The sequence below is a fragment of the Primulina tabacum genome, chromosome 3 (assembly GCF_025594145.1).
Source record: "Primulina tabacum isolate GXHZ01 chromosome 3, ASM2559414v2, whole genome shotgun sequence".
NCBI lineage: Eukaryota > Viridiplantae > Streptophyta > Magnoliopsida > Lamiales > Gesneriaceae > Primulina > Primulina tabacum.
In genome coordinates this window covers 9,514,684-9,539,739 of record NC_134552.1, presented here as the reverse complement: position 1 = coordinate 9,539,739, position 25,056 = coordinate 9,514,684, and the positions used below count along the sequence as shown (strand labels likewise).

The following is a 25,056-nucleotide window of genomic DNA, read 5'->3' as shown; positions in this document are numbered from 1 at the left end:
TGATCGAGGTTCTTTGTGATGATTTTTTTTATTTGTTTTGGTTAGTATTATTGGCGGCAATTGATTTTTCTGATATTATATGATGTGCCTTGTTGTTTATATAAAAATAAATATGAGAGTACACCAATCAAAGCCACGTTTTTTGGGTCTTCTGTTCTACGAAGAGAATAATAAATGGTTTCTGTGAATTATATAATTTCTTGGTTTTTCATACATATAGTCTACGAAATGCGTCGAATTTCGAACAAAAAAGTTAAGAAAAACATAGTGGATGAAAAAAAAAAAGAGACATGTTAAATAAAAAATAATAATGTTGTGTATTACTATGTTGGGTGCAATAATTATCCTTGCTTGGTAAAGCGGTCGAACCGTGGTGCTTGAGCTACTGTGCTGTTTAAAAGATTTGAGTTGCACCATTACTACTAGCTATAGCTTTTGGTAAAGAGGCAAGCGCTCGGTCCTACAATTGGTATCAGAGCCAAAGTCACGGGTTCGATTCCCATTGATTGCAAGGAGTTCAATTATTGGGAGGGAGATTGTTGGGTGCAATAATTGTCCCTGCTTGGTAGAGCGGACGAACCGTGGTGCTTGAGCAGATGTGCGATTTAAAAGATTTGATTTGCATCATTACTACTAGCTATAGCTTTTGGTAAAGCGGCAAGCATTCGGTCCTACATACTATATGATATAATTCAAGCACATTTTTTATAGATATTTGAAATTAGGTCCAACTAAGTAATATGAAACATATACATATATATTAAATCATATTTAAAGCAAAATGTTAAGATCAAGAATGATTCAGATTTAAATTTCAACGAAGCACAATGAAGAAGAAATTGAAGAATTGTATGTGTACGTTAAGTGTTATATAATGATTATGTTGCTACTTCATGGTTGTGCGACATATGGATATCATATAAAATGTTAATATTTCTCAATAAAATAGTTTTTCAAAAGGAAAAAAATTCTTCATTCAGAAAAAAAATACATGAAAAACAAATTGTGCATAATTCTCATTCTATTTATAATGGTATGAGAATAATTCTAAAACTTTGTTGACACAATATAATAGATCAATTATGTGCATTTTATTGAGACATTAAGCCAGTTTCACTTTATTTCCTCCAATATTATCTCGATATATTTCGATGTGACTACGAGATTGTTTTTGTCTCTTTTTTAAGTCAAAGTGTCTAACCAGCTAATTCATAACATATATGGTGGTAGCATAGAAAACTCCTTCGTCAAATAAATTCACTTAGCCAAATATTGAAATTCAAATAAAATTCTACAATATTTCATCAAATTAATTTTGACTATCATAAAATGCTCATGAAATCTAAATTGTTATATTATTAGATGAGATATTGAATAAGACAAATATTTTGACATATATTTGAATGATATCTCATATGCATATCTTAATTACATTATTCGTATCACTTCTCAAGATTTTTAAAATACAATAATTAATTTTGTATGTCGTTCCACAAGATATAAAATATTATAAAACAAAATATAAACTCGATAGAAGAAAATTTGTTTTGTTTCAATGAATAATATAATATTATGTTCTAAACGCAACAAATGAGATTGAAACTATATCATCCTCATGACATGATGCACACAATCATTATTTCAAAGCTTCCAAAAAATGACGATCAAGATGACTTTCTTGAATTGCATCAAATTAAATGAGGACACAATTCTAAGATATAACAATTTGAAAAGATTTCAAGTATTTTTCTCACAGTGATTGAGAAATAGTTGTTAAAAATTTATTAACCTTGTAGCTATATGTTGATAATATCGATACTAAATATATAAAATGATATCACAAATATCACAATATTTGAAGATGATGCAACACCGTTTATTGGTTATGTTGTTGAAGAATATATAGGTTATACATACGTTTAGTCACAAATGAAAATTTATCACGAGTAAGCATTTTTTCTTAAGAGTTATAGTTGATGATTGTCAAAAGCTGAAAAATCATTTAACAAAGAAAAATATTCGGAAAAATAAGATTATCAGATAAAAACAATGTAGAAAACCGAAAAAATGTCGTGATAAAGAAGCAAACTACGAGTATGTCAGATCCCGGATAAAGATTGTAAATAACATAATAGATGTTAAAGACGATCAGATACTTGCTGAGCATACCAAAATAGTTATATGCATATTATAACAAACTACGACAAAGAATTGTTGAGTTGTCAAAATCAACTAAGAAACATATTGGAAAGTGTGTCAAGTGGATAAGATAATTTCACTGATTCATATACCGTCTATAATCATGATTTTTTATTTTTTATGGCTTAGTTTGTTTCAATTGATAAATGTTATTAACCATGTTTTAATTCATTTAAATATTATCAAAATTTCGTACATATATTTTCAGCAGTTTAGGTTTTTACGTGCAACGCACGTGCATTTTTCTAGTTTATTAAAATATAGCAATGTCTGACCAAAATATGCTGAATAACTTCATTTCAATTTTGTTAATACTTCATACATGTTGAATGTATTTCATATAACTGCATAAATAATAAAATCCTAACAAAATTATGTTTTATTATTAAATGAATATAATAATTTGAGTATGTTATCATCTTAATATAACTTAATGATTGTTTCAAATAAAATTTTCTTCATAAAATTTCTTTAAAAATTTTGTTCTATGAATTATAATCGTGAAGTTTTTTTGGGATGGATATATAAATTTCAAGGTAATAATGTGTTACCGTTTTAACACAAATAATCTCCTTTTTATAGCATTCAGCGTAATAACTGCTACGCACGCGTTGCATGCTTATATAATATTTTTTATAATTTATTTGATTTATATTTAAATAATGATCAAAATATAATTATAAAAAATAGTGAAAGACTACACTGTAATTTTGATATATAAATTAAAAAATAAATTGAAAATAAAAAAATAAAAAAATGACCTCAATGAGAATTAAACATATAACCTAAACCCCATGAAACAATGATTCTATCCGCGAACTACATATAATTTGCATTAAAATTTTAATATTTTATTAATATATATAATTATTAAAACAGATCATGACATCAAAATTAATTACTCTAAGTGTCTCAAACTTAATAAAGAAGTATAGATAACCGTGAACTACGAAAAACAATTTAGCCATGTGTTTTTTTATTGGTAAAATCATGTGACAGTCCACTCGTTCAGAGAACAGGGAAATCAACCCAACATATATTAAAGCTATATTACTTGCACGAAATATAGTCAAACCACCGAATCAAGCAAGGAATCAAAATTAGCACATGAAATCTTCAGCATCATTTCCGACTCAATCCCCCACTACATTCATTCTTTTGCTGCCATGTGTTTAATTAATTTCAATCATGAATTTAATTTAAATTTTTGGATGAACTGCATGCGTGACAACATGGAAAGAAAATAGGAAATAAAATAGAAAACGGAGAAGGTTAGACTGCATTAATTAGACCTCACCATTGCTGTTTCTTACTCCTTTTACGAGCTCTGCGCCTTTTCTTCATAAGCTTTTCACATGCCAAAGATTCAGCTGCGGATTTGCATTTAGTGGCTCGACCAATCCTATGGTTTTCATTACCCTTCTGAGCTGTTCCCATTTTGGACTCCTCATTCTTGTGTTTTCTTCCCCCAAGGTGTTCATTCAACTGTCGTTCACTAAAGGTATTGACTTTACAAACAGCACAGCTCCACTCCACTTTAGCTTTCTTCTTCATGAAAGCATCCAATGTTTCAGCTTCTCTTTTTGATCCAGAAGCATTGACATCAGGTTTGGGCTACCACGAAAGAAAAAAACATCAGAAGCATAAAAACGACCTTTGATGGAGCAACTATCGAAACTTCAAGGAAACAAAAGTTTCCCTATTTCAAAAGCATATTATGCCTCCTAACACTTGCCCTTAAAATAAATTTCAATTTCACTAGGTCTCATAATCCTAGTTTGTACCGTCTGATTCCAAAACCTATTGGGAAGCATTTCCCATTACCAGACAAAAATGTGTTAAGGAACTTGTCACACATTCTGACCCCTTCTGTTTTCAGGATCAACAAGTTCCGATTGTCTGTGTTAATTCAGGGCATGCTCGTGCATCTTACAACTCTATTTGCTTATAATGAGTCAGTTTTATAAATAAAACATTCACCTCAGAGACCAATAGTTGTCTCCGAGTACCCAAGTCATAGCTGATTGCTTTGTAGATATAGCTCACCAACAGAACTATACATGTGTCCGATCGGCACAGGACAAACCATAGTTCCCTAGTGTAAGTCCCATGGGCTACTCCTTTAGGGTCCTGCAATCGCAGCCCTCTTGATAGCCCATTGAGCCCACTCACATAACTCTCCACTTCAAATCACAGTCCTTTTGATAGCCCATGGAGCCCAATCACAGACCCAAAAAAGGTAGGCATATGGGTCTTACACCTAGTTTCCAGTTGCTGATCAATTGCACCAGAATTGTATTTTCGTTTTTAATTTTCAATTCATAGTCAGCTCGTAATCACCTATCCACCTTTGGTTAGGGGTCTGTGAACACCCTGCCTATGCAAGGGCGTGATTTTAGGACAAAAGAAGAATAGTGCAAATGAAAAGCCGTTATAAAATAGCTAACAGCAGTTAAACAGGAAAATGAAAATTAAAGCCTAAAGATCAATATAGCTGCTGATAGAGATTAATCCACACCATGCATGCTCCCAAAACTGAAACTATGTAGGTACATGACATGGTACTAAAAATAGATAATATTCTGATAACAACTACTTTGTGGTTTTGGGACTGCCTCATATTGTCTCTCTATGATGCCAACGAGATTCAGACATCCGACATGCCAACTTACTTGTGGTGGAGCAGTAAGATGTCAGGGATTAGGCCAGGGATAGAAGCACAGAGGGTGGGCACACACACACACATATAATTGTAAAAGAAGAGATTCAGATCACATTCTAAGTAACATGTATCAGTTTGCATGGCATATGGAACATCCCTGGATTAGATTTGTGCACTGAGATGATTTGATACCTAATTAAGAGACTGAGAAAAGGTAAGCGACCATAGAAAATAAAAGGTCAAAAGTGTCCTGGTGATATCATTTGGCATCAATACATTTGTTAAACCAAATTCATTGTTTTGCCAGAGTATTGAAGTCAAATGAACTACAGTTTCAATTAAAGAAGCTGTTAATATCATAAACCTCTTTTCAAAAAAATTTATTTTCTGAACAGGGAGACCTTGTTCTTAAGAAAAGTTGAAAGGAATAGATTGCAGTTATTTATGAGATCGATTCACTTGACATGGTAAGCTAAAACCTTGAAATTAAGCATCTTTTCCTCCAGGAACGTGGATTAAACACCCTCAATATCAAAAAATCAGAATCTCAGGACACACAAAACAAAACAGACATCAAGGAATACATACTGACCAGAAAAATAATTTTTTCTTCTTTGTTATCCTCATGCACGGCAGGCTTAACTTCTGAAACTTTCAAATATGAAGTTCCTCTCTGGAATGGCAGCAAAGTATCTAATCTTCCAGTTTCACATATTCCATTCAACCTCTCTCTCTCCTCGAGTAACTTTGCGATCATATCCACTAAAACCCACCTTTCCTCTACTCTAGTCACAGAACAAGGAAGCCTCATCAGCGACTCGAACAATAGAGTCCGTAATGAGGAGAATGGAAATCCATTGCTGCCTCTTTGAAGAACAGACTCCTTCTCCATCATCAGCACCCGACTCACCTCAGCTTCTAGAACATGCCTTATTGCAATATCCGACCGGATCATCTCTTCTCTGATACGTTCCTTTTCAATTTCTCTTTCATTTATCACTCGCATGTCAAGATGGTGAGGTGGAGGGTGATGGTATTGAAAGTGTTCCTGCTGACTCCAGCCTATTTCTGGTCTCAAATAACCAGCTGAAAATTTTCAAACAACACATTGATAAACTAAATCCTGGATATGAGGCCAATACCTGATTTCTAATTTACCAAGTGACATGAAACACAAAATAATCAAATACAATAAGAAATGCCAATATACAATCCTATTATCGAAATGAAAGGAAAGTAAAAACTTATCACATCGCAAACTTGATGTACTTGGTCTGAAAGCAAGATTTGTGAAAAAACATCAATACAAACTTATCATGTCTGTAATAGTTTTGAAAAAGTATTATCATACCAACTCATATAGATTCAAAAAATAGTCCCCATATTGATATGATCAAATCATGAGATTTCCCACCACGAATTTTGATCTATGTCTCAAGCACTCTATTCTAGCCATGAGATGTCCTTAATTACATTCCATCCAATATGGAGGACCACTTCCAAGTTCCAAATTTCAATCATATGGGACAGAAATTGCCACAGTAACAGTACACCAAAGATCATCCTTATATCATTTAGTTAAGTCAGATGGGGTGTGAAAGCAACAGTTGGAAAAATGGCACCCATGCCTTGTATTTTCATTATATGAGGTTTTGCAAACTTGATTATCCAAAGCACATTATACTAATTTGCAAACCACTTCAAACTTATCCCAAGACAATTTTGAGAAATGATAATAACATTAAGGTAGGGTAAATAACACACCACATTCCCATAAGATTTGGCATGGTTACAAACAACCAAAAGTCTCGATAGTTACTGAAATCATTCCCACAACTAACAGGTAAAAACAACACTAATTGAGAGTGGCCAGATATCACTTTATACTCAAATTATCTACCAAGAAAATAAAGATTATGCCTAACTCAAAAAAGCATTTAGACAAGTTCGAGCATGTAACTGGTTCTTTTCTACCCTATCTCCACCAATCTTCTGCCACTGTCCACCATAAACACAACAACACTGCCTCTAATGTCTAAGGAAAAGAAGGAAGCCCCACCCAAAGTGAATCAGCTAACTCCTCCACTATTGGAACAGAGTACCACAAATATGTGGCCATAGAAGTGGTGTTCGTTGCTCATGCTGAATCACCGAGGAAATAGTTGCAGAAGTGTGATAGATTGGGTGATGAGTAATTTTTGGTGTGATAATTAACAGCAGGTAATATAAATTCAGGACTTTGATGGTGCCATCTGTTAAGTGAGAGATTCGGGGGTCTTTTACGGCAACATCAATTACCACTTAGCAAAGGGAAGACAAAATGCCACAAAAAATTTACTGATGGTGGTACATTTTGTTGTTAATGGCAAGTTATAAAGGATAACTGTCGGACAGAAAAATAACTTGAGCAGTTGGGCCAATGAACTCATTCTTGATATTCATCTCTTTTTTTTCAATTAAATTGTTTCAATTATACTTAAACTTCTTCACATTCATTTGGAATTAGATGGAAAACCAGATGCAGTTTATGTATTTATTGTTTCTACTACTGCTACTTTACGACAATGTATATATTTTTAGCATGCAGTAAGGAAATCTTTCATTATCAGCAGATTCTTTTATTTTCTGATCTAGATTATCGAGATTTCATTTTTGGTGTTTTGTGTTGTTGAGGAATCCGCTATGGCTGACAGATTTTTTTCTTTATTTTATTTTCTTTCTTACCATATAAGTGTTCTAGTTTAAGGTGCAATTTATATCCTAGTTTAGAGCTGCTATCTATTTGTAAGTTTGTTCGATGCTACGGTTCGGGCGCTCTGCCCAAAGGATAGATCCAAGGGGCCCTTTCTTTTGCAGCGAGATCTTCACATGAAAATCTCAAGTCAAATTTTTAAAAGAGGAAAATATATGACTTTCCTTAGGCACGCTTATTTTCTTCTACGCTTTGGTGCTTTTTTTCCTCTTAAAATGCCCACTCAGCCATACGCTTGGTGGCGCCTCTCGACTTAAGTCGATATGTAGTTTTATTCATTTAATTATTAATGATGAGCTAAATAAGTATATCAGAAACTCCACCCGCTCCCACAATTTGTAAATTGACAAAAAGGTCTTCATTAAAGTATAAAATCAAATAATTGATCTATACATCACTTCAAAAATCAAAAGCAGTAAAGATTGAATATTGCGTAAGACAAAATAAAATTCAAATACAGATGACATGTGCACGGACCTTGAGGCTTAAGTTCTCCATAATAGCCGTAATTGGAGAACTGAGGAATGGACATCGTCTCTTGTTTACCAATCGCGGAATAATCTGCTCCGATGGCTGTTCCTGCAAAATCAAATATGAGATTTCATCCATCATTTGTGACTGAATAGGGTAATTTCGAATTAAACCGATTTTGTTAGAAAATTTTAGTCTAACATTGTAGAAAAACAAAAAAGGGCAAATAAACGAATACGTTGAGAGAGTACGCACCTTGCAGCGCTAATTCAGTAACATGGCCGCGGTTGGAGGATTGAGGCATGAGCCGAGATATATGTAGGCCGATTGGTGGAGGATAATTCGAATGCATCATCAATTATCGGAGATTCCGACGAAATATTGAATTTGAGCGAGAGAGAGTATGAAAGGTTGACCCGCAAATCGACGCAAATTGATAAGCAAGGGGGTGTATAAAAGGTAGTAAATTTATTGATTTTAATGATTTTTGTAGAGTTTAAAAGTATAGAGATATTTAATTAAGACTTTTGTATATTTTATAGAAGTCTAGTGGTATTTAAAATAGATTTTTATAGAGTTTTAAAAAATCAAGTGGTATTCAACTTTGACTTTTAAAAACTCTATAAAAATTTAGAAATATTCAAATTTTCAATAGATTTTTAATAATTTCATGGAATTTATTAACATACAAATATTAAAGCCTAAGGTACAACTATAAATTGTCAAAAATTGTACTAGGTTCAACCCAAAGATTTGGATGGATTTTTAAAATTTCTAACTCATATACAAGCTATTTATCTATCTCTTCACATCACCTCTCATCTTATCTTCTCTCATCTCATCTATCTCTATCACTCTTTCAAATTTTCGAAATGTGTCTCTATATATATTATCATCTTTCCTTTCAAATTTTAAATTTTTGGCTGATTGTTTATTTAATAATTTTTTATTTTAATATCATAGGAAATTTTGAATTCTAGAATTGATTTTATGATTTTTAAATTATGATTTATACAAATTAATGTAATATTCAATAATAATAAAAGATGATCCAAAAAAATGTCGCTTAACTCATAATAATTGAATAGCCTCGCAACAACCATGATTTTTTAATTATTTTTAGCATTTTCAATTAATATGTAAGTTACGATGTTTTTATAAAAAAAAATTGTATCTACACCATGATAAATAATATTATTTTCACATATATATTATCAATTCAAAAACAAGGTTACAGATTAATCAATTGATGTATTTTTAAAAATTTACAAACATGTATACAAACTCACATATATACAACACATGTAAGGATTAAATGATTTAGCTTTTAAATAAATAAATTTATTTATTAATATAAATTTTGAAAAACTATTTCAAACTGAATATGTTATATATTTCAATTAATTATTGGTTCAAAGAAATTAATAAAAATTAATATGTTATAAGTAAGTACAAAATGTATAAAATTCTATAAAAAAAATTCACAAAAGTCTATAAAAATCTTGCAAAAAAGTCTACATGAATTCACATAAATCTGTTTGTAAATCTGTGAGATTATGTAAAGTCAATAAAAATCTATCAAATTTATAAAAATCTATCATTTGAAAAAGACATTAAAAATCATCAAAACTCTGAATTGAATACATCCCACTAACTCGTATTTTGGGTCACATCAAAGCATAAGAACTCGAATTCAATGCAAGAATGTTTTTTCCCAAAAATATTAAATTTTGATCGATATTATACGGCATCATTTTCAATTTAATCATGGATAAATGAATTTCAAATGAATAAATCATGGTTGAGGACTTGAGGTGTCAATTTTATTTATCACAAGTATGGATTAATCCGTGAAGAGTGCATATGCACGTACAATACAAAAGTAAAAAAGGTAAAGCATTTTCTATAAATGGAACCAACTAATACATAATAAATAAGAAAAGGACAAAACATCGAACAAAAGTTGTTAAATAAATCAATACCAACAAATTTTTGTTCAGGAAACACACATACGGAAATAAATCAACAAGAGTAAATATATATATCTAGATAATTTTTAATAAATTAATAACGGAAACGTACCGAAAAGAATGTTATACCTTATCAAGTTGGTTTCTGAAGATAAAATCTATAAAACGAGAGTACTTATGGAAATAAAGTGGAGTACGAATTTAGGCTTCGATCTTTTCGAATAGGAAAAGAGATCGTTTTATTTATTTATTTTACTTTTATTTACTTATCAGTTTGCGTCGATTTGCGGGGGTCAACCTTTCACATTCTCTCTCGCTCAAATTCAATATTTTGATAGATTTCGTCAGATTCTCCGATAATTGATGATGCATTCGAATTATCCTCCACCAATCGGCCTACATATATCTCGGCTCATGCCTCAATCCTCCAACCGCAGCCATGCTACTGAATTAGCGCTGCAAGGTGCGTACACTCTCAACGTATTCGTTTATTTGCCCTTTTTTTTTTTGTTTTTCTACGATGTCAGACTAAATTTTCTAACAAAATCGGTTTAATTCGAGTACGCGTGTAGAGTGTAGCATTCAGCCAAACAACTTAGTAAGGACGTCTGGTTGTAGTTTACGAACAGAAGAAATCCGACCCAGTTGTCGGGTTAAATCTCCCATGATCCGATCCATATACAGCATGTATAGTGCATTTCTGCCCTCCAACAGCTCCAACGCTTTTCGGGCATGGAAAATGGATGCAACCCAATCTTCTAAAATCCCTACCAACATCACACGAAGTCATTTTGGGAATATATACTCGCTCCAAACAATCCGCAAGATGTTCCGTACCAAATGATGCATTCATATGTTATTCATATGTAAATAAATTGACACATGCATGAGTTAACATATCATGATGCTAGCAATTGTGTGAAGAGAAGAATAAATCACTTAATATGATAAAATATATTGATGATTATAAAAATTGATTCAAGAAAACACTTACTTAAATCAAATTCTTGACCGGTTGACCAAGAAATTAAACAGTCTGAAATCAAAAACTCAATGAGCTCGAACCTGTCATCGCCATAATTTCTCATCAATGACACTCGAGAAATTTCATTGGGAAATAGAAAACCATAAGTAGTCTACGATATGCATGAAAAATGGTAACTAAGCTACAAAAACATCAAATTCAAATGCTCTAATTTTGTAGCATAGAAAGCCAAAAGAAAGATGTGCAGAAATTTATTCTAAGAAATAGCTGTTCGAGTTCCAAATGCAACCAAATCGTCCAAGTACCTTGGGGCCCTGTGAAATTTTTGTTGCTTGAGATGTGGTCTGTACTCTACAAACTATTATACAACAATAAAACAAAATTGATGTGTACAAGTAATATTAAGTGACTATTATGTTGCATGCCACTGAATATACAATAACATCATTTGAAGCATGTGCTATACTAAAAGCTAAGCACTGGTTTACACGTAGATGCAGCAGTTGTGCCTTGCTATGCTGTGAAACTAGGCATGTGCCTGGTGCACTTTAAATAACTATGTTTCTAATTGAACAACATGGTTTTCTTGCTTTCAAAAAACAGCATGTACTAAATAGAGGAAAACAGATTCTGGAGCTAAAGCAGCCATACGAGTTATTTATGCCGATACTCGTAAATATTATGTGAATTCTAACACTTACATTATGTACAGGCAATTATGCATTTTGGGGAAGGCACGATCAAATGGATCCATGAAGAGTAAAATTTCTGCAACTAGAGAAATTCTCTGAGAAACTGAAAGGATCACGCGTTGGCCAACATAAGGATCGGTTCCAAGCTTACGCAATAAATGCTGAATATAAAACTGGAGATTATTTTGACAATGACGGGACTCTGAAAAGGAAAAGAAAAACAATTTTAAACTGGAAATTAAGTTGAACTAACTCTCCAATAAAGATGCTCAAATTTGGGCATTACAGCATTCTTTTTAATTTCTTTTAGGAATACACGGCATCAAAGGCATGCTCAGAAGCCAAAGCCTAGTTCATTATGTTACTAACAGAGGTTGCTCAACGTTAAATAGCTGCAGATTAAAGCATCCTGATTAATTGAAGTAGATCTTGAAATACCATTCCTGCAAATTCTTCTAAATATTCTGAAATTAAAGATGTATGGATGTGGTTATAATCCAAATCTTAATTCTTGTGTTTTGCTTCATCTATTTTGTCTAGAACAGGCCTTTAGACCTGAAACTTTTGTTTAATACAACCATCTTGCTTATCCCTTGTTCAATTCAGATGTTTGACCGTCATAGCATCCACGGACATTATAAAATATATTATCTTGGCTAACTTCAGGTACATACAGCTGGATTCTTCTGAAGAAGAATGGAATCTCAAGTTGTTCTCAGCCACTTGCCAATTAAGACAGAATGATCCAGGCCTTGAAATTTCATATTCAAGCAGAACATTCAGGTTGTTTCAAGCTCATTGAGTCTATAACTTGAACTAAGAAGCAGTTAAGCATATCTCTTGCCATAAAATACAGTAATTTTGGGCATATACATGGTCTTAGAACTCTTTCTAGTGAATCAAATAAGTCACGAGTCACAAAACATATATATGAGGAGTTATGAGGAAACAGTCTGCAGGAGGAGTAAATTTGTAAAAGTATGGAGCACCAGACATGTTTTGCGTGAAAGAGAATTGAGTAAAGTTGGAAACATCAGTGGAAAATACATCCAATTTATGGCCTACTTGAAACCCAAATCCACCAGTAAACTAAAAGTAAATCAAAAGGTTATCACTGACACAACTCAATCCAAGAAAGCAAAATATTTGCATAAATAACAACAATGAGCCAACATAGCAATGAAGGCAAGAAAAACTTCAAACAGATACACGATCAACCCATTACCATCTCCTAGTGACCCATCGCACATCCTTCGTGTCAAACGCAGGACTAAGCTACTAACAATGCTATCAACAGTCTCGTCAATATTTCCTTTTGATGATAGAGCTTCAAGTGTGGCTTCATAGAACCAGAAAATAACATTAGACAAATTACAGGTTATAACAAATATTTTTCAACCGTTCTATCGAAGAAAAAAGATATTATAAGATCACATGCCATGAAAACTAATCTCACATGAGTTAGAAATGCCATTGAGCAAGCTGCTCCTCTCTAGGCAAGCAATGGTATCAGATTAACCTAGGCAAATAGTTATTTAGTCTTTCCACTGACATATTAATTGTTAATTGCTTGGTTAGAATTGGAAGTTAATGTTAGAATGGAGTGAAGACATTAAATTTAGATATTTTTCCAGAAATGTAGTATGAGTATCGAAAAAGTGGTGAAAATTAATATACTTCAAATCACTGTGGTTTTGAGCAGGGATAGTTCATACTAACTAGAAAATGAAAAGTTTGTGTATGTTCCAAAATGAAAACTTGATTATTCTTTTTTTTAGAAAACTTTATAGTGGGTTTCTACATTCCTGTTAACTGTCACATTTTCAAGATTTGGAAGAAAAGATGATGAACTTCTCTATGGTTTCTCAAGGAAACAAGAAGACATAAGTAAATAAAAGGAAGTAGAATGTGATAATCTCCTCTAAAACTGATATGCCACCTTCTCATCCCAGAAACTACCTAATGCACACAAAGAAACAGGTGTGACTATTGAGCACGTCTACTTCACATCCTTGGCACTTGGAATACCTTTTTCTTTTGCCAAATATAGGAAGGCCATTCACCAGCACTGGTGGTATTTTAAGTATAGCTTTGGCATGCTTATAGGAGGAAGGAAAATAATGAAAAATTGTACCAAGAATAAAGTCAACAGCTTGGTGAGACCAATTCTTAAAATTTCCCTCCTCTACCTGCAAAACATATGGAAGCCTGAATAAAAGTCTAAAGTGATGAACTATGACTGGTGAAATAGTAAATTTTATCAACTTTAATTTGATGAAACCATGGTGGGAAGAAAGGATAAAGCAACACACTCTGGCCACAGAGGAATTCTCACAAAGCTCCACAAGAAAATCTACCGAAGCTCTCAGTTGCTCCATTTTATTTTCACTGAAAAAATCTGCTAAGGACAATAGTAAAGCAATAAGGCACAATAAACTCAAACTAAGAAACAAAATTTCACCAGTGTCAAAGAAGAAAAACATCAACCAACTTGCACTTCTGTCACTGTGATAAACCATGTTTTCCTTTTTAATTCTTCCACACACCCACAGATATCAGAGATATTTTACGTGCATCTCGATATGATCTTGGAGTTCGAACATATTTCTGAGAGCCACCTCAAATTTATGGACGTGAAATGTTTGGCCTGTTTACGGATGCTGATACATGGATATTCTAGTATTGTTCGTGCTGTATTTTGAAGCGACAGGAAAACTTTTAGGTAAATTTTTTTATAGGAATGAGAATTACTCGTGTTGCACTTATTGTGCTAGTCTCATTCATACAGCATCATGGAAAAACAAACTTCTCCTATTTTTAGCCAAATTCACGTTTCTTTCATGAAATCTATGTTTAACTTTAACATACTTGTCTTAAGTCACCTGAGAGAATGCTCATTTTTAACTTCCCCTTTTCCAAAGGTGACCTTGATAATTAAATTAAAAAAGGTTCAAATCCAATTTATCAGCAACATTTCAATGGTCAAAACACAACTTAGTTCCAGTACTTGAATAAATTTATGAAAAAGTTTCACCTGAGATGCATGATCTCTCTGATGAGCAATCATCTCTTTTCCTCTTCCGTTCACTTAATCTCACTGCAATTAGAACCCAAAATGAACTGTTTTTATAACTCTGTCAACGAACAGTAAGAAGAAATAAAATCGCTACCTGGTTAAAAAACAAGAATAAAGACAAACACTTCAAGGTTCTAGTTGAAAGGTTTCAAATCGATGGATTTGATGTGATTTATAAACATAGGTGAGGAACAACCTTGTCTAAGAAATCTCCGCTGAAGTACATCACCGAATCTCTTCTGATCAGATCCAGCTCCGTTTGTAGTATTCTTAGGACTACTATCCCCCAAATCATCGAAGAAATAGCATTTGCACATCATGTTTTCCGGAAAGACATCATGATGCATCCCATCTAACGTTAAAAACTAATTTAGTGTTACGAACGTATCGTTAACAAATAAAAATCTGAAAACTTCATCATAATATTATTTTCTGCCTTCAAATGTTTCAGCATTCCTTTTATGAAAATTCAAAAATAGTAACACAAAAAAAGTACATTAAGAGACATTTGAGAAGTATACATCATAAAACAACAAGAACACTGCTCGATTTCACAGTCGCACCTTATCCCTAGAGAGAGAGAGAAAGAGACAAATAGAGAGCTAACCTTCAGCAAGTTTGAGATCTTCCTTAAGCCTCATAATTTCCTCTTTCCGCTGTTTAGACTAAACTTTTCCAAGAAGAAAAAAGAGAGTGATCACTCGCACGACACATAAAGAGATAGTTTACAAAAAACAAAACGAAAATTAAGAGTGGCAACCTTTCGTTTCCATTTGATTGCGTCTGATTCAGAGACATTGCTGCAAGAAGTTTGAGACTGAACTTTATTAGCAGTAGCAACAGAAGAAGGATGGCGTCGGGAATTGAGAATGGCGATTGCCATAGCGAGTTTCATTACGAGGATTCAAATCGCATTTATCTTGCTTCGGCGGATTCTCCATCTTCCTGATTGATATGAGATAGTTCACATCGCGGGAATGATTTGAAGAAGTGGCGGCCAGTAAATTTGTATGCGAGCACGTGTTATGTTCAATGGGCCACATCAATGGCCCATAGAATTATTCATGGTGGCCCTTTGGGCTTCAAATGTCTGTATCGGTGGGCGACTTAAATTTGAGAGGGTAATATGATAAACAAATGTTAAAGAGTAATTTAAGGCCCACAGGAGAATAACCACGGTCAAATTGTCCATCCATGTACATGATCCTCCCTGTGTAAATCTTGTCAATCTATTTAATAATTTTTAAACAATTGAACAAGCGATTGAAATAAAAATTATTTGTCGCATCTTTTTTTAATAGATTTAATTTAAATGTATAAATAAAGATGGAGAAATATGCTAGAAACTCAAAATAGAACATAGAAATGGAAAACCCGCAGACATGAGCTATAAAATATAGGAAAGAGTAGACGTAATTAGACGACAAATTTACCATAATTCCTGTACTATCTCTTCTGATGAAAGAATAAGATGTTTTCATGTGTTCATTTTAAATGATAAAAAAACAATTGATACATGATCATAAAATATAGACCGCGTGCATAAAAGACAGATAACTCCCATCAATTAAATAGTCCTTACAAGAAAATGGAACAAACGTCTCTCTTTTAAAATGGTGCGAAGTCGAATTATTATCCCGATTTACCCTAATTTAACAAGTCAAAAAAATAATTAAATAAAAAACTAATGAAAAACAAAACAAAACAAAACAACTCGAGAGAACCAAAATTTATCATATTCCAAGTTTTCCCCACTAATGAACACACTACTACGGCCTGAATAAAAGTACACATCCCATCCATCACCCATCACCTCATTCTCCATGGCTCCACACTAACTAGTCAAGAAATGACATTGTTGACACGCATAGCATGGCATAATTCACAGACCAAAAAACCGCAGCAATGCAGGAGAAGAATGAGCACATCCATTTTACGAGGTTACAGATTACTCCTGCAGGATGAGTGAGCACTAAAATAGGCTCTCACACGCAGCAATAACAGGTGCCTGTGAATCCATTATCTTCATACCAATCCGGTCGGAGCTAACAGCCTTTATTGTAGCCATAAATATGTCTTTTTGGAAAAAATTATCACCAACCTTTGTCAGAATCTCTTTCAGCGAATTGAAGTCCAATCCGCCGGCTATAATTAGTTTCCCAATAATTTCACCAAAATTAGCCGGGGCTTTGGGTAAATCAATTGCGAGGTCATCCAGTAGCACCGCATATGCAAGACATCCAGTAGCAGTATCGGTCTCGTTGATAACCTTCTTTGCCAGCAAGTGTTCCAAAAGTTTTGAGACAAGTTCAACGCAAGGTGGGCTTTTCTCCAAACCTTGGGAGATGGCCTCTCTGACTACCTCAGAATGATATGAAGGTGACTGCAATTCCTCCACACATTGCAAGGCTTCATCCAAAAGTTTGATGCTAAAATATTCCTCTAGAATCGAGGTTATTTTCCTCTTAAGATCACCTGGATTCAACCTTGCAACCGGGGCCAATGGCTTGTCAGTAACTGGAACAGTAGTTGCCTTTGGAACCTGAGCCTGACCATATGAGGTAGGCACTTGAGAAGCTGATTCCGTGGAATATCCACTATAGTTGGCTGCCCGAGGAAGTGCACTACCGCTACCTTGCAAGAGGGCACTTTTTCTGCCACTCATTAAACCACCACCATCACCTTGAGGTAGAAACTGCTGGTTAACCGAAGGCGATTTACCTATTAGTGGCGGTTGAACACGACCAGCATTCTGGATGTTCGAGCCATCACCTCTTGGCATAGATCGAGATCTCAGAACTTCCCAATTATCATTATCCATGCCAGGCATTCCAGGCATTTTCCTTGTTCCAGGCATGCCAGGCATCATACCACCTGAACCAGGCAGGTTCATGGGGAAGCCACTGGGACTGATATTCCCTTGAGGGACAGAAGCAATTACCCGACTATTTCTAATGCTAGCAGTAGCACCTGGACGTAGCCCCAAATTCTTCTCAGCTTCTGTATGGATCTCCGTGATGGTTTTGGCTTTCACCTAATAAGTCAGAACAGAAAACCAGATAACAATATTTCGAAGGAAAAAACATGGAGAACGATAGTAAAAATAAGATAATGGGTTACCTCTTCCCGCCTTGGAACCCAATTATTAGCCCGCAGATCTAGCACATTACGAACCATAAACCTCATTCTTGCGGCCAACCGAGGATTTGTTGACAGTTCCTTCAAGCGATTGAAATACATGTCATTGATACGCTTAGATTTAGGATTTTCATCAAGCTGTTTACCAATGGTGTTAAAGAACTGACATATGGCCTCAACATTCTCCTCTTCTGGACAACTCTTGGTATCAGATCCCAAGAGTTCCTGTGAAAAAGCCCAAAGCTATCAGACCAAGTAGTTGCTGATAAAATACAAATAAATTGAAGCACAAAAGAAATATAGAGGTAAAAGAGATGATACACAATAACATAGATAAATGGGTAAAAATTAATAGAAAATCATGGAAACATATATAAAGATATGAAGTGATGCATAGACACAGAAAGAGGGAGAAGAGGGGGGGGGGGGGGGGGGGGTGTGTGGTACACACACACACACACGCACACACACACACACACAGAGGGATGGAGGGAGGGAGAGAGAGAGAGAACCAGAACAATATGATGAACAATCTTCTCAGGGATCATCTTCTGCTTTAAAAGTTCACCAATCAGACGGATGTTTCCAAGGGTTCGAAGTTTGATTAACCTTTCTTTATTTCTTCGCTCTAACTCCTGGACAGGAGCAGTCATCTGCTGGAGTTCTTCCCTTAATTTGCCAGCACCTTCGAATGCCTCCTGGCAGATATTTAAGAGAACTCGCTTAAATGTAATTTCTCTACCACCAGGCTCGTCTGATGGAAATGGAGGAAGCTTTTCATTCAGATCCGAGCACAACAATGCATACATAGGGCAAAATGTGGGCTCCAGCACAGCCTTGTCAAATATCAAGGAGATAACTCCCTGCGGTAGAAAAAAGAATACAGGCTCAAAAGTGTGAAAATGAATAAAATTTGAGATAGGGAGTAGAGCACTTGTACCAAGAAAACTAGAATATTTTTATAAAACCTACTTCTATATTAAATTTGCAACGTCGTGTACCTTCAAAATATCAGCTGTTGTAATCCCAGAATTAATCAGTTGGCCCTTCAGAACATCGAACTTCTCGGGCGTCAACTTGTTCAGTATGCTGCAAGAAACTCATGACATTAAGCAGCCAGTTTTGAAGTACTCTATATTGGAACTCAGGTGCAGAAAGATATCACCAGTGCAACTATCCAGTCACCAACAAATTACAAAATTTCTGCCACTTTCACCATGTGAACATAATATAATGCCAGTGGCGGTAGCAGAAATTTGAAACCCCAAATACAATAATGTCGAGTGATACACACTCGACAGTAAACACACCAGTAAATATTAAGGACGTGAAGAACTAAAACCAGCACAAACCTCCAAATAAAAATAAAAAAAACTAATATAATACTCAAATATAGTCACTTTGTTTGAATCAAAATTTAGCGGAAGTGAACAGTAGTACCCCTTCACTGTTTTCAAAACAGTGTCTTTTTCAGAAAGATTCCCTCTTCGAACAGACCAAGGTACCTCAGCCTTATCTAAAGTAGGTGCAACCTGTTACACAACACAATCATTTTTTAGAAGCAAAAATAACATGATGATGAGTCAATAACCACAAGCTATTATAAACAATGGCAAATCACCAAATCCGCAAGTTCGAAACTCTTATAAGGCTAGATAGCTAGGGCAATCAGAATTTTAGGTTGTAGATTGGATTTTATACTCACATGCACCTTGAACCTTAATACACATGAAACAGTGAAAGAATAGCCTATCATAATTGAAATAGGTTCTCAAAACAGATATAATGACATATCATGCAGGACAAAACCAAAACAAAACAAAAATGGAATACCCCTTGGTTGGAAGAAATTTGTAATGTTCCAAACTGTGTGCTCAGCTGCTCTTGCTTATTGTTTAGGTTTATATCCTGTAGCCTAGGGCCAATCTGCCCAAATTCTCTGTCCCTTACTGCTTCCCGGGATCTCTCCTCTGCAGGCACAGTAAATTGTGCAGAATGATCACGCCAGTCACGAGTGTCCGGCTTAGAATAGTTACTCTGAACCATATTTTGAAGCTACAAAAGGAAGGTACTTCCTGTTACATTGTTATTAAAATAAGACAAAACCCCAAAGACAAAATATTGAACAGTTGATGGCCTAAATCAACTCTAACAACCTGTACACCGTTCTAGATACATTAATGTCCAACCGATAGGGTAACAGGACGTATAGAGTCAACTAAAGCGAGAAATAAATTATCATGTTTTCGGTAAGACATGAACTTACATAAAATATTGAACAGATGATGGCCTAAATCAGCTCTAACCTTAATCAACTCAAACAAACTATACACCATTCTAGATACATTAATGTCCAACCGATAGGGTAACAGGACGTATAGAGTCAACTAAAGTGAGAAATAAAGTATCATGTTTATGGTAAGACATGAACTTACATTGTTTTCACCATGACCCCAGATTGGCTCTGTACCAAAAAATTCGGTTTCAACCTCTTGTTTGACTATTAAAATATCTGCAGGGATGTCGACCACCTACGAAAAGGTAATCAAGTCATGGCAAATTGACACAGTGACTGCCAACAGCCAGGAAAGTATAAGAGAGAATTCAAAAGGCCGGATGACTTCAATGCAACACACATGACAAGGGCGGGCAATTTGAGCTAGCTGGTTTCAAATAGGTAAAATAGGTGATAACTCAAAAAATATAATAAAATTACAGCATAACCTCTATAAATTCATTGCATAAGGACATTCTAAGTACTTCTAACTTAAAAATCGTTGATTAATGGATAAATTGCCAATTCATTATGTTATCTGAGTAAACTTACCATATAACAAAGTATATGTAGATTCAGCTAAGAAATCATGCATATTTCACTAAATATATCAAAAACATGAACTAACCCACTAAAGAGTTATAAAGCTATTAAAAAAAATTGTGAGCAAACCAAAATATTTACAGATAAAACAACAAAATTAATAGATTTCTTGTCGGTAAAAGAACAAGGCACAAAAACCTAAATACGCAAGATAATATGACAAAAAATCACTAGAAGTGATAAGCAGATTACCTCCCTTAGCTGCAACAGCTGGTCTCTGGTGTAGCGGATACGCTCACGGCCTTCAGACTGAGACTCGCCAGTCTTAGTGGTCGATTGCACAAAAGCAAGCAAAAAACAACTTAAAAATGGATTAATGATTTAAATTAAAATCAGATTTCACTGGAATCGTTGTAATCTTCGAATTTAGGCAGAGATTTGCTCAAAAAGTATTTTCACAAATACCAAAATACTACAGAAATACTAGGACTGTAAATTATTCCAAAACCGAACTATGATTATCAGGGATAATTTAAACTCTTCCAATACCTGAGATATGACCCATATAATCATGCACATTGTAGTTAAAAGGGTGATTTTATACAAATTATAATCACCGTAGATTACAAAACGCCAAACAAAAGGCTGAATATCTTGTCGATACAGTATTCATATTATCATGTTATGATGCCAATTATATGCAGGTTCTTTATAGACATCATGATGCTAATTGGATGTCCACCTAAATCCTACATAATTTGCTTTTCCGTCCATATTTACAGCAACTGCACACCTTACGTGCGCTGCCAAGAATTAGGACGTCCACATCAACAGACTCAAATTAAGAACCCCGCCTTTATACTTGGACGCAACGAGATGAATGTACAGATCTTGATTTTGTCAAAAGGCAGTTTTAGGATCTTTGCTCAAATATCTCTGAGTCGAAAAAAGAGAAGGGCTACACACAAACACTGGACAATTACATATAGCATATTTCTTTCCCCGAGAACACTTCTGGAAAAGGTTAGCTCAAACTATCAGAATTGGCATAAATTCGAGAACAAAATAGATCAACAACTTCATGACATTTTTTGTTTTTAGTTACACTTAGATTCTATATATATACACGTGTCTGAAATCACATGCATCAATGCACATTTTCGATGCAAAATACACAACACAGAGCCAAAAATGACATACATATAAAGACATAATACCAAGTGAATCGATTTATTCACCTTCAATAACCCGCTTTCATGAATTTCACTTAAGAATGACAAATAACTCATATTGGACTTCAAAATTGCTCTGCATATACATAGCACAAGGAAAACAAAGCATGATAAAGAAATCAATACTCACCCAATCCAAACAATCCAGACACGAGGACAAATCAATAATATTTTCAAAAAGGAACATCCATGACAAGTAGAAAACCCAGGATCTGAAAAAGAATCGTAACAAAATCCAACCTTGAAAGAAGAGAGTGAAGATGCAGCGGTACCACCATGCGGACGCAGCGGTAGGAGATCAGAACTCGGTGCCGTCGATGAATCGAAGCGCGAGAGAAATAGCCTGCCGCGTGTGCCACCACCTGGTCTCAAGCTCAAAACAGTCTGATCAGCTTGCATAACTCGCAAATCGGAAATCTTCGCCGTCCAATCAACCACAAACTGAAAATCGGAAATCTTCCTAGTTATCTTGAAGATAGAACAAATCGGAGATAAGGAAAAAATTGGAGAGAAAAGGAGAGAAATTTATGTTTCCTCTCTCTACAAGAGGAGGAGACGAATTGCGAACGTGGGGAAGGAGAGTGTACTTATATGTAAGGCGAGCCGATAAAGAGAGAAAAACCCTTATTTATGGGGGTGAAGAATGATCGGGCTAAAATTTGGGGGCCTGAACTTCAATTATAAATAGTTTCGGACTTAAAAGAACTTCACCTTTTGGGGGTCTCTAGTGCTAATTTCATCTTCGGTTAGGAAAATTTTGGGCCATAATAGAGTTGACATTTATAACCAAGGCAAAAAAAATTTGTGAGACGATCTCACGAGTTATATTTTGTGAGACAGATATCTTATCTGGGTCATCTACGAAAAAGTATTGTTTTTTATGTTAAGAATATTACTTTTTATTGTGAATATCAGTAGGGTTGACCCGTCTCACAGATAAAGATTCGTGAGACCGTCTCACAACAGACCTATTCTTATATTAATGTCCGAATCCTTTACACCGCCTCATAGCCAATTGACATCATTATAATGCACGTTATATTTTTTGAAATAAAAATACGTACTTTTTATTGTGAAATATTTTATTGGATAAATCTGGATATTATTATTAATAAAAGGGTAAAAAATCTATAAGTGAACTTTGAATCCAAATCTAAATCTGCATTCCCAATTTTCTTATGAATTATAACTGCACGTTTGTGTTTTAGGCTTTTAGCATATCTTGTAGCTTGAGTTCCAAATAATGTCAATGGAGTTCCCATTTGACCCATAAGAGGGTGTATTTTTAGTAAAATGTTTGTACATAGATACTACTATTACTATTAAAGAAAGGAGATGACTTAGATAAACGAATTTTTGTGTGTTTTGTGAAGAATTTTTTTTTGTTTTTAACCAATTTAAATTTTTATAAATTTTAAATACATTCACATGTCGTTATTTAAAATAAATTTATATAATATTTCTTCTAATCAAATCCAAGTTTAAATTTCAACTCGTCATTTTAATGTAAAGTTAACCAAAGGTATATTTCTAGATGTATCTGGTGAAATGTTTTTCTCATACACTGAGATTATTAGAGTAGATGTCCTGCAAGGCAACGGTTGGCTAAGGAATTTATTGACTCAAGTGTAATAAACAATCTTTATTTTAATTTAACTTTTTATGGTCTTGTTATACTTTATCTGTATACCCATGCAAACAGCATAGATAAAGTCCTTGATTATGCTTTAATACAAATGAATCGTAATTCGATGTTGAAACTCATTTGTAAACACTGCATATTCTAAATTCGTTCCTAGTCGATTCAGCCGCCTAAAACAGGGATAAAGGTCGCTTGAGCTCGAGACTAGCATCTGTGATGTTGTGTACTGCGTTTCTTGGTAAGGGCATAGAGATGTCCAAACATGCAGATGGGTAGTCATATGATGATTATACCGAACAACCCTCCATCGGACTTTCCAAGTGGTTATCATTCATCGAGAGGATAAGTCCGTGGTTATGATTGTACACCATTAGTCCTTACGACCCGGGACAACACTGAGGCTCTATATGCTAGGGCTGTGCTTTGACTCGTTTACCGGCTCCAGGAGAGTCATCAGGTGGCGAGGTTGGGTACAGTTGCGACACATATAGGAGCCAGTGCATTGTAGTCAGGGATTCACCGCTCATCTACGGGTGTGGATATTCTATGTGATCTGATGTAATAATAGTGCATGGAATCTCTAGCCAGAGTATGAGATGTACGTTGGAGAAGGAGTTCTCCAATAGTATACGCGATGTCACTATTATAGTTGTCACATAGTTATCGAATTATTATGCAACCCTCGATGAACTAATGGTTGCAGATTCGATCGGGATATATGAGATGAAGGGACCGTACTGTACGTTAATCATAATCTACTGGTTCTTGCAGGCACTATCAGTGATACCTAGGGGGTCATGGGGCGATGCTGCTAGACGCTCTTACCATGATCCGATGGGTGCAATCAGAAATGAGTTCTGACATTCTCATGATCAATTGTTGATACATAGAATAGGGCAAATTAAGGGTAAGCCCGAATAAAGGATTATGTCCTGAATCACAATGAGTTGTGAACTCACGGCTAGCTGTATCCCTGAACCATTGAGGGTCACACAAGCACTGGATCGTTTGTTCTCGTTGAGAGAATAAATTCAAGGAGTTGAATTTATATTATGAGATAATAAATTCAAGGAGTTGAATTTATAGAAAACATTGAGATAATAAATTCAATGAGTTGAATTTATATTATAATATAGTAAATTCAAGGAGTTGAATTTATGATAATTAAATTTTGAGAAAATAAATTCAAGGAGTTGAATTTATGATATAGTAAATTCAAGGAGTTGAATTTATGAAATTTGGAGAGAATAAATTCAAGGAGTTGAATTTATAAAATTTGATAATTTAATTTATTAAACTCAAAAGTTGAGTTTATTAAATATTAAATTTTGGAGGTGATAAATTCAAGGAGTTGAATTTATAATTTAAATATTAAATTCAAATGTTGAATTTATAATTAATTTAATTTATTAAACTTAA

At 34.4% G+C, this 25,056-nt stretch overlaps 3 protein-coding genes and 1 non-coding gene across 6 annotated transcripts; all 4 read right to left on the bottom strand.

Moving 5' to 3' along the window:
* Nucleotides 1-3,146: 3,146 nt before the first annotated feature.
* Nucleotides 3,147-8,524, bottom strand: LOC142540049 (uncharacterized). The gene is made up of 4 exons (XM_075645909.1): nucleotides 8,340-8,524; nucleotides 8,091-8,192; nucleotides 5,454-5,947; nucleotides 3,147-3,813 (listed from the first exon to the last, which is right to left on the bottom strand). The coding sequence occupies exons 1-4, from the start codon at nucleotides 8,437-8,439 to the stop codon at nucleotides 3,493-3,495; spliced, it is 1,017 nt and encodes a 338-aa protein (XP_075502024.1). The 5' UTR covers nucleotides 8,440-8,524; the 3' UTR covers nucleotides 3,147-3,492.
* A 1,666-nt stretch (nucleotides 8,525-10,190) lies between these two features.
* Nucleotides 10,191-15,696, bottom strand: LOC142540047 (protein MULTIPOLAR SPINDLE 1-like). Of its 3 annotated transcripts, none has more exons than XM_075645907.1 (10): nucleotides 15,568-15,696; nucleotides 15,415-15,472; nucleotides 15,004-15,159; nucleotides 14,766-14,828; nucleotides 14,044-14,129; nucleotides 13,866-13,920; nucleotides 12,957-13,070; nucleotides 11,741-11,834; nucleotides 11,049-11,119; nucleotides 10,191-10,821 (listed from the first exon to the last, which is right to left on the bottom strand). In XM_075645907.1, exons 1-10 carry the CDS (start codon nucleotides 15,688-15,690, stop codon nucleotides 10,637-10,639), a joined length of 1,005 nt encoding a protein of 334 aa, XP_075502022.1. In that variant the 5' UTR covers nucleotides 15,691-15,696; the 3' UTR covers nucleotides 10,191-10,636. The 3 variants fall into 3 exon arrangements, with proteins under 3 accessions (XP_075502022.1, XP_075502023.1, XP_075502021.1); XM_075645906.1 differs by having other exon boundaries at nucleotides 10,193-10,821; nucleotides 11,741-11,933; XM_075645908.1 differs by lacking the exon at nucleotides 12,957-13,070 and having other exon boundaries at nucleotides 10,192-10,821; nucleotides 11,741-11,933.
* An 809-nt stretch (nucleotides 15,697-16,505) lies between these two features.
* On the bottom strand, nucleotides 16,506-22,597 carry LOC142540046 (eukaryotic translation initiation factor-like). Its single transcript, XM_075645905.1, has 9 exons — nucleotides 22,236-22,597; nucleotides 21,016-21,087; nucleotides 20,381-20,476; nucleotides 19,779-20,000; nucleotides 19,386-19,477; nucleotides 18,947-19,034; nucleotides 18,458-18,808; nucleotides 17,928-18,170; nucleotides 16,506-17,841 (listed from the first exon to the last, which is right to left on the bottom strand). The coding sequence occupies exons 1-9, from the start codon at nucleotides 22,392-22,394 to the stop codon at nucleotides 16,780-16,782; spliced, it is 2,385 nt and encodes a 794-aa protein (XP_075502020.1). The 5' UTR covers nucleotides 22,395-22,597; the 3' UTR covers nucleotides 16,506-16,779.
* Nucleotides 21,456-21,563, bottom strand: LOC142541241 (small nucleolar RNA snoR103). The gene has a single exon (XR_012819305.1). It is a non-coding gene; the product is annotated as a small nucleolar RNA snoR103 (small nucleolar RNA).
* Nucleotides 22,598-25,056: the final 2,459 nt, after the last annotated feature.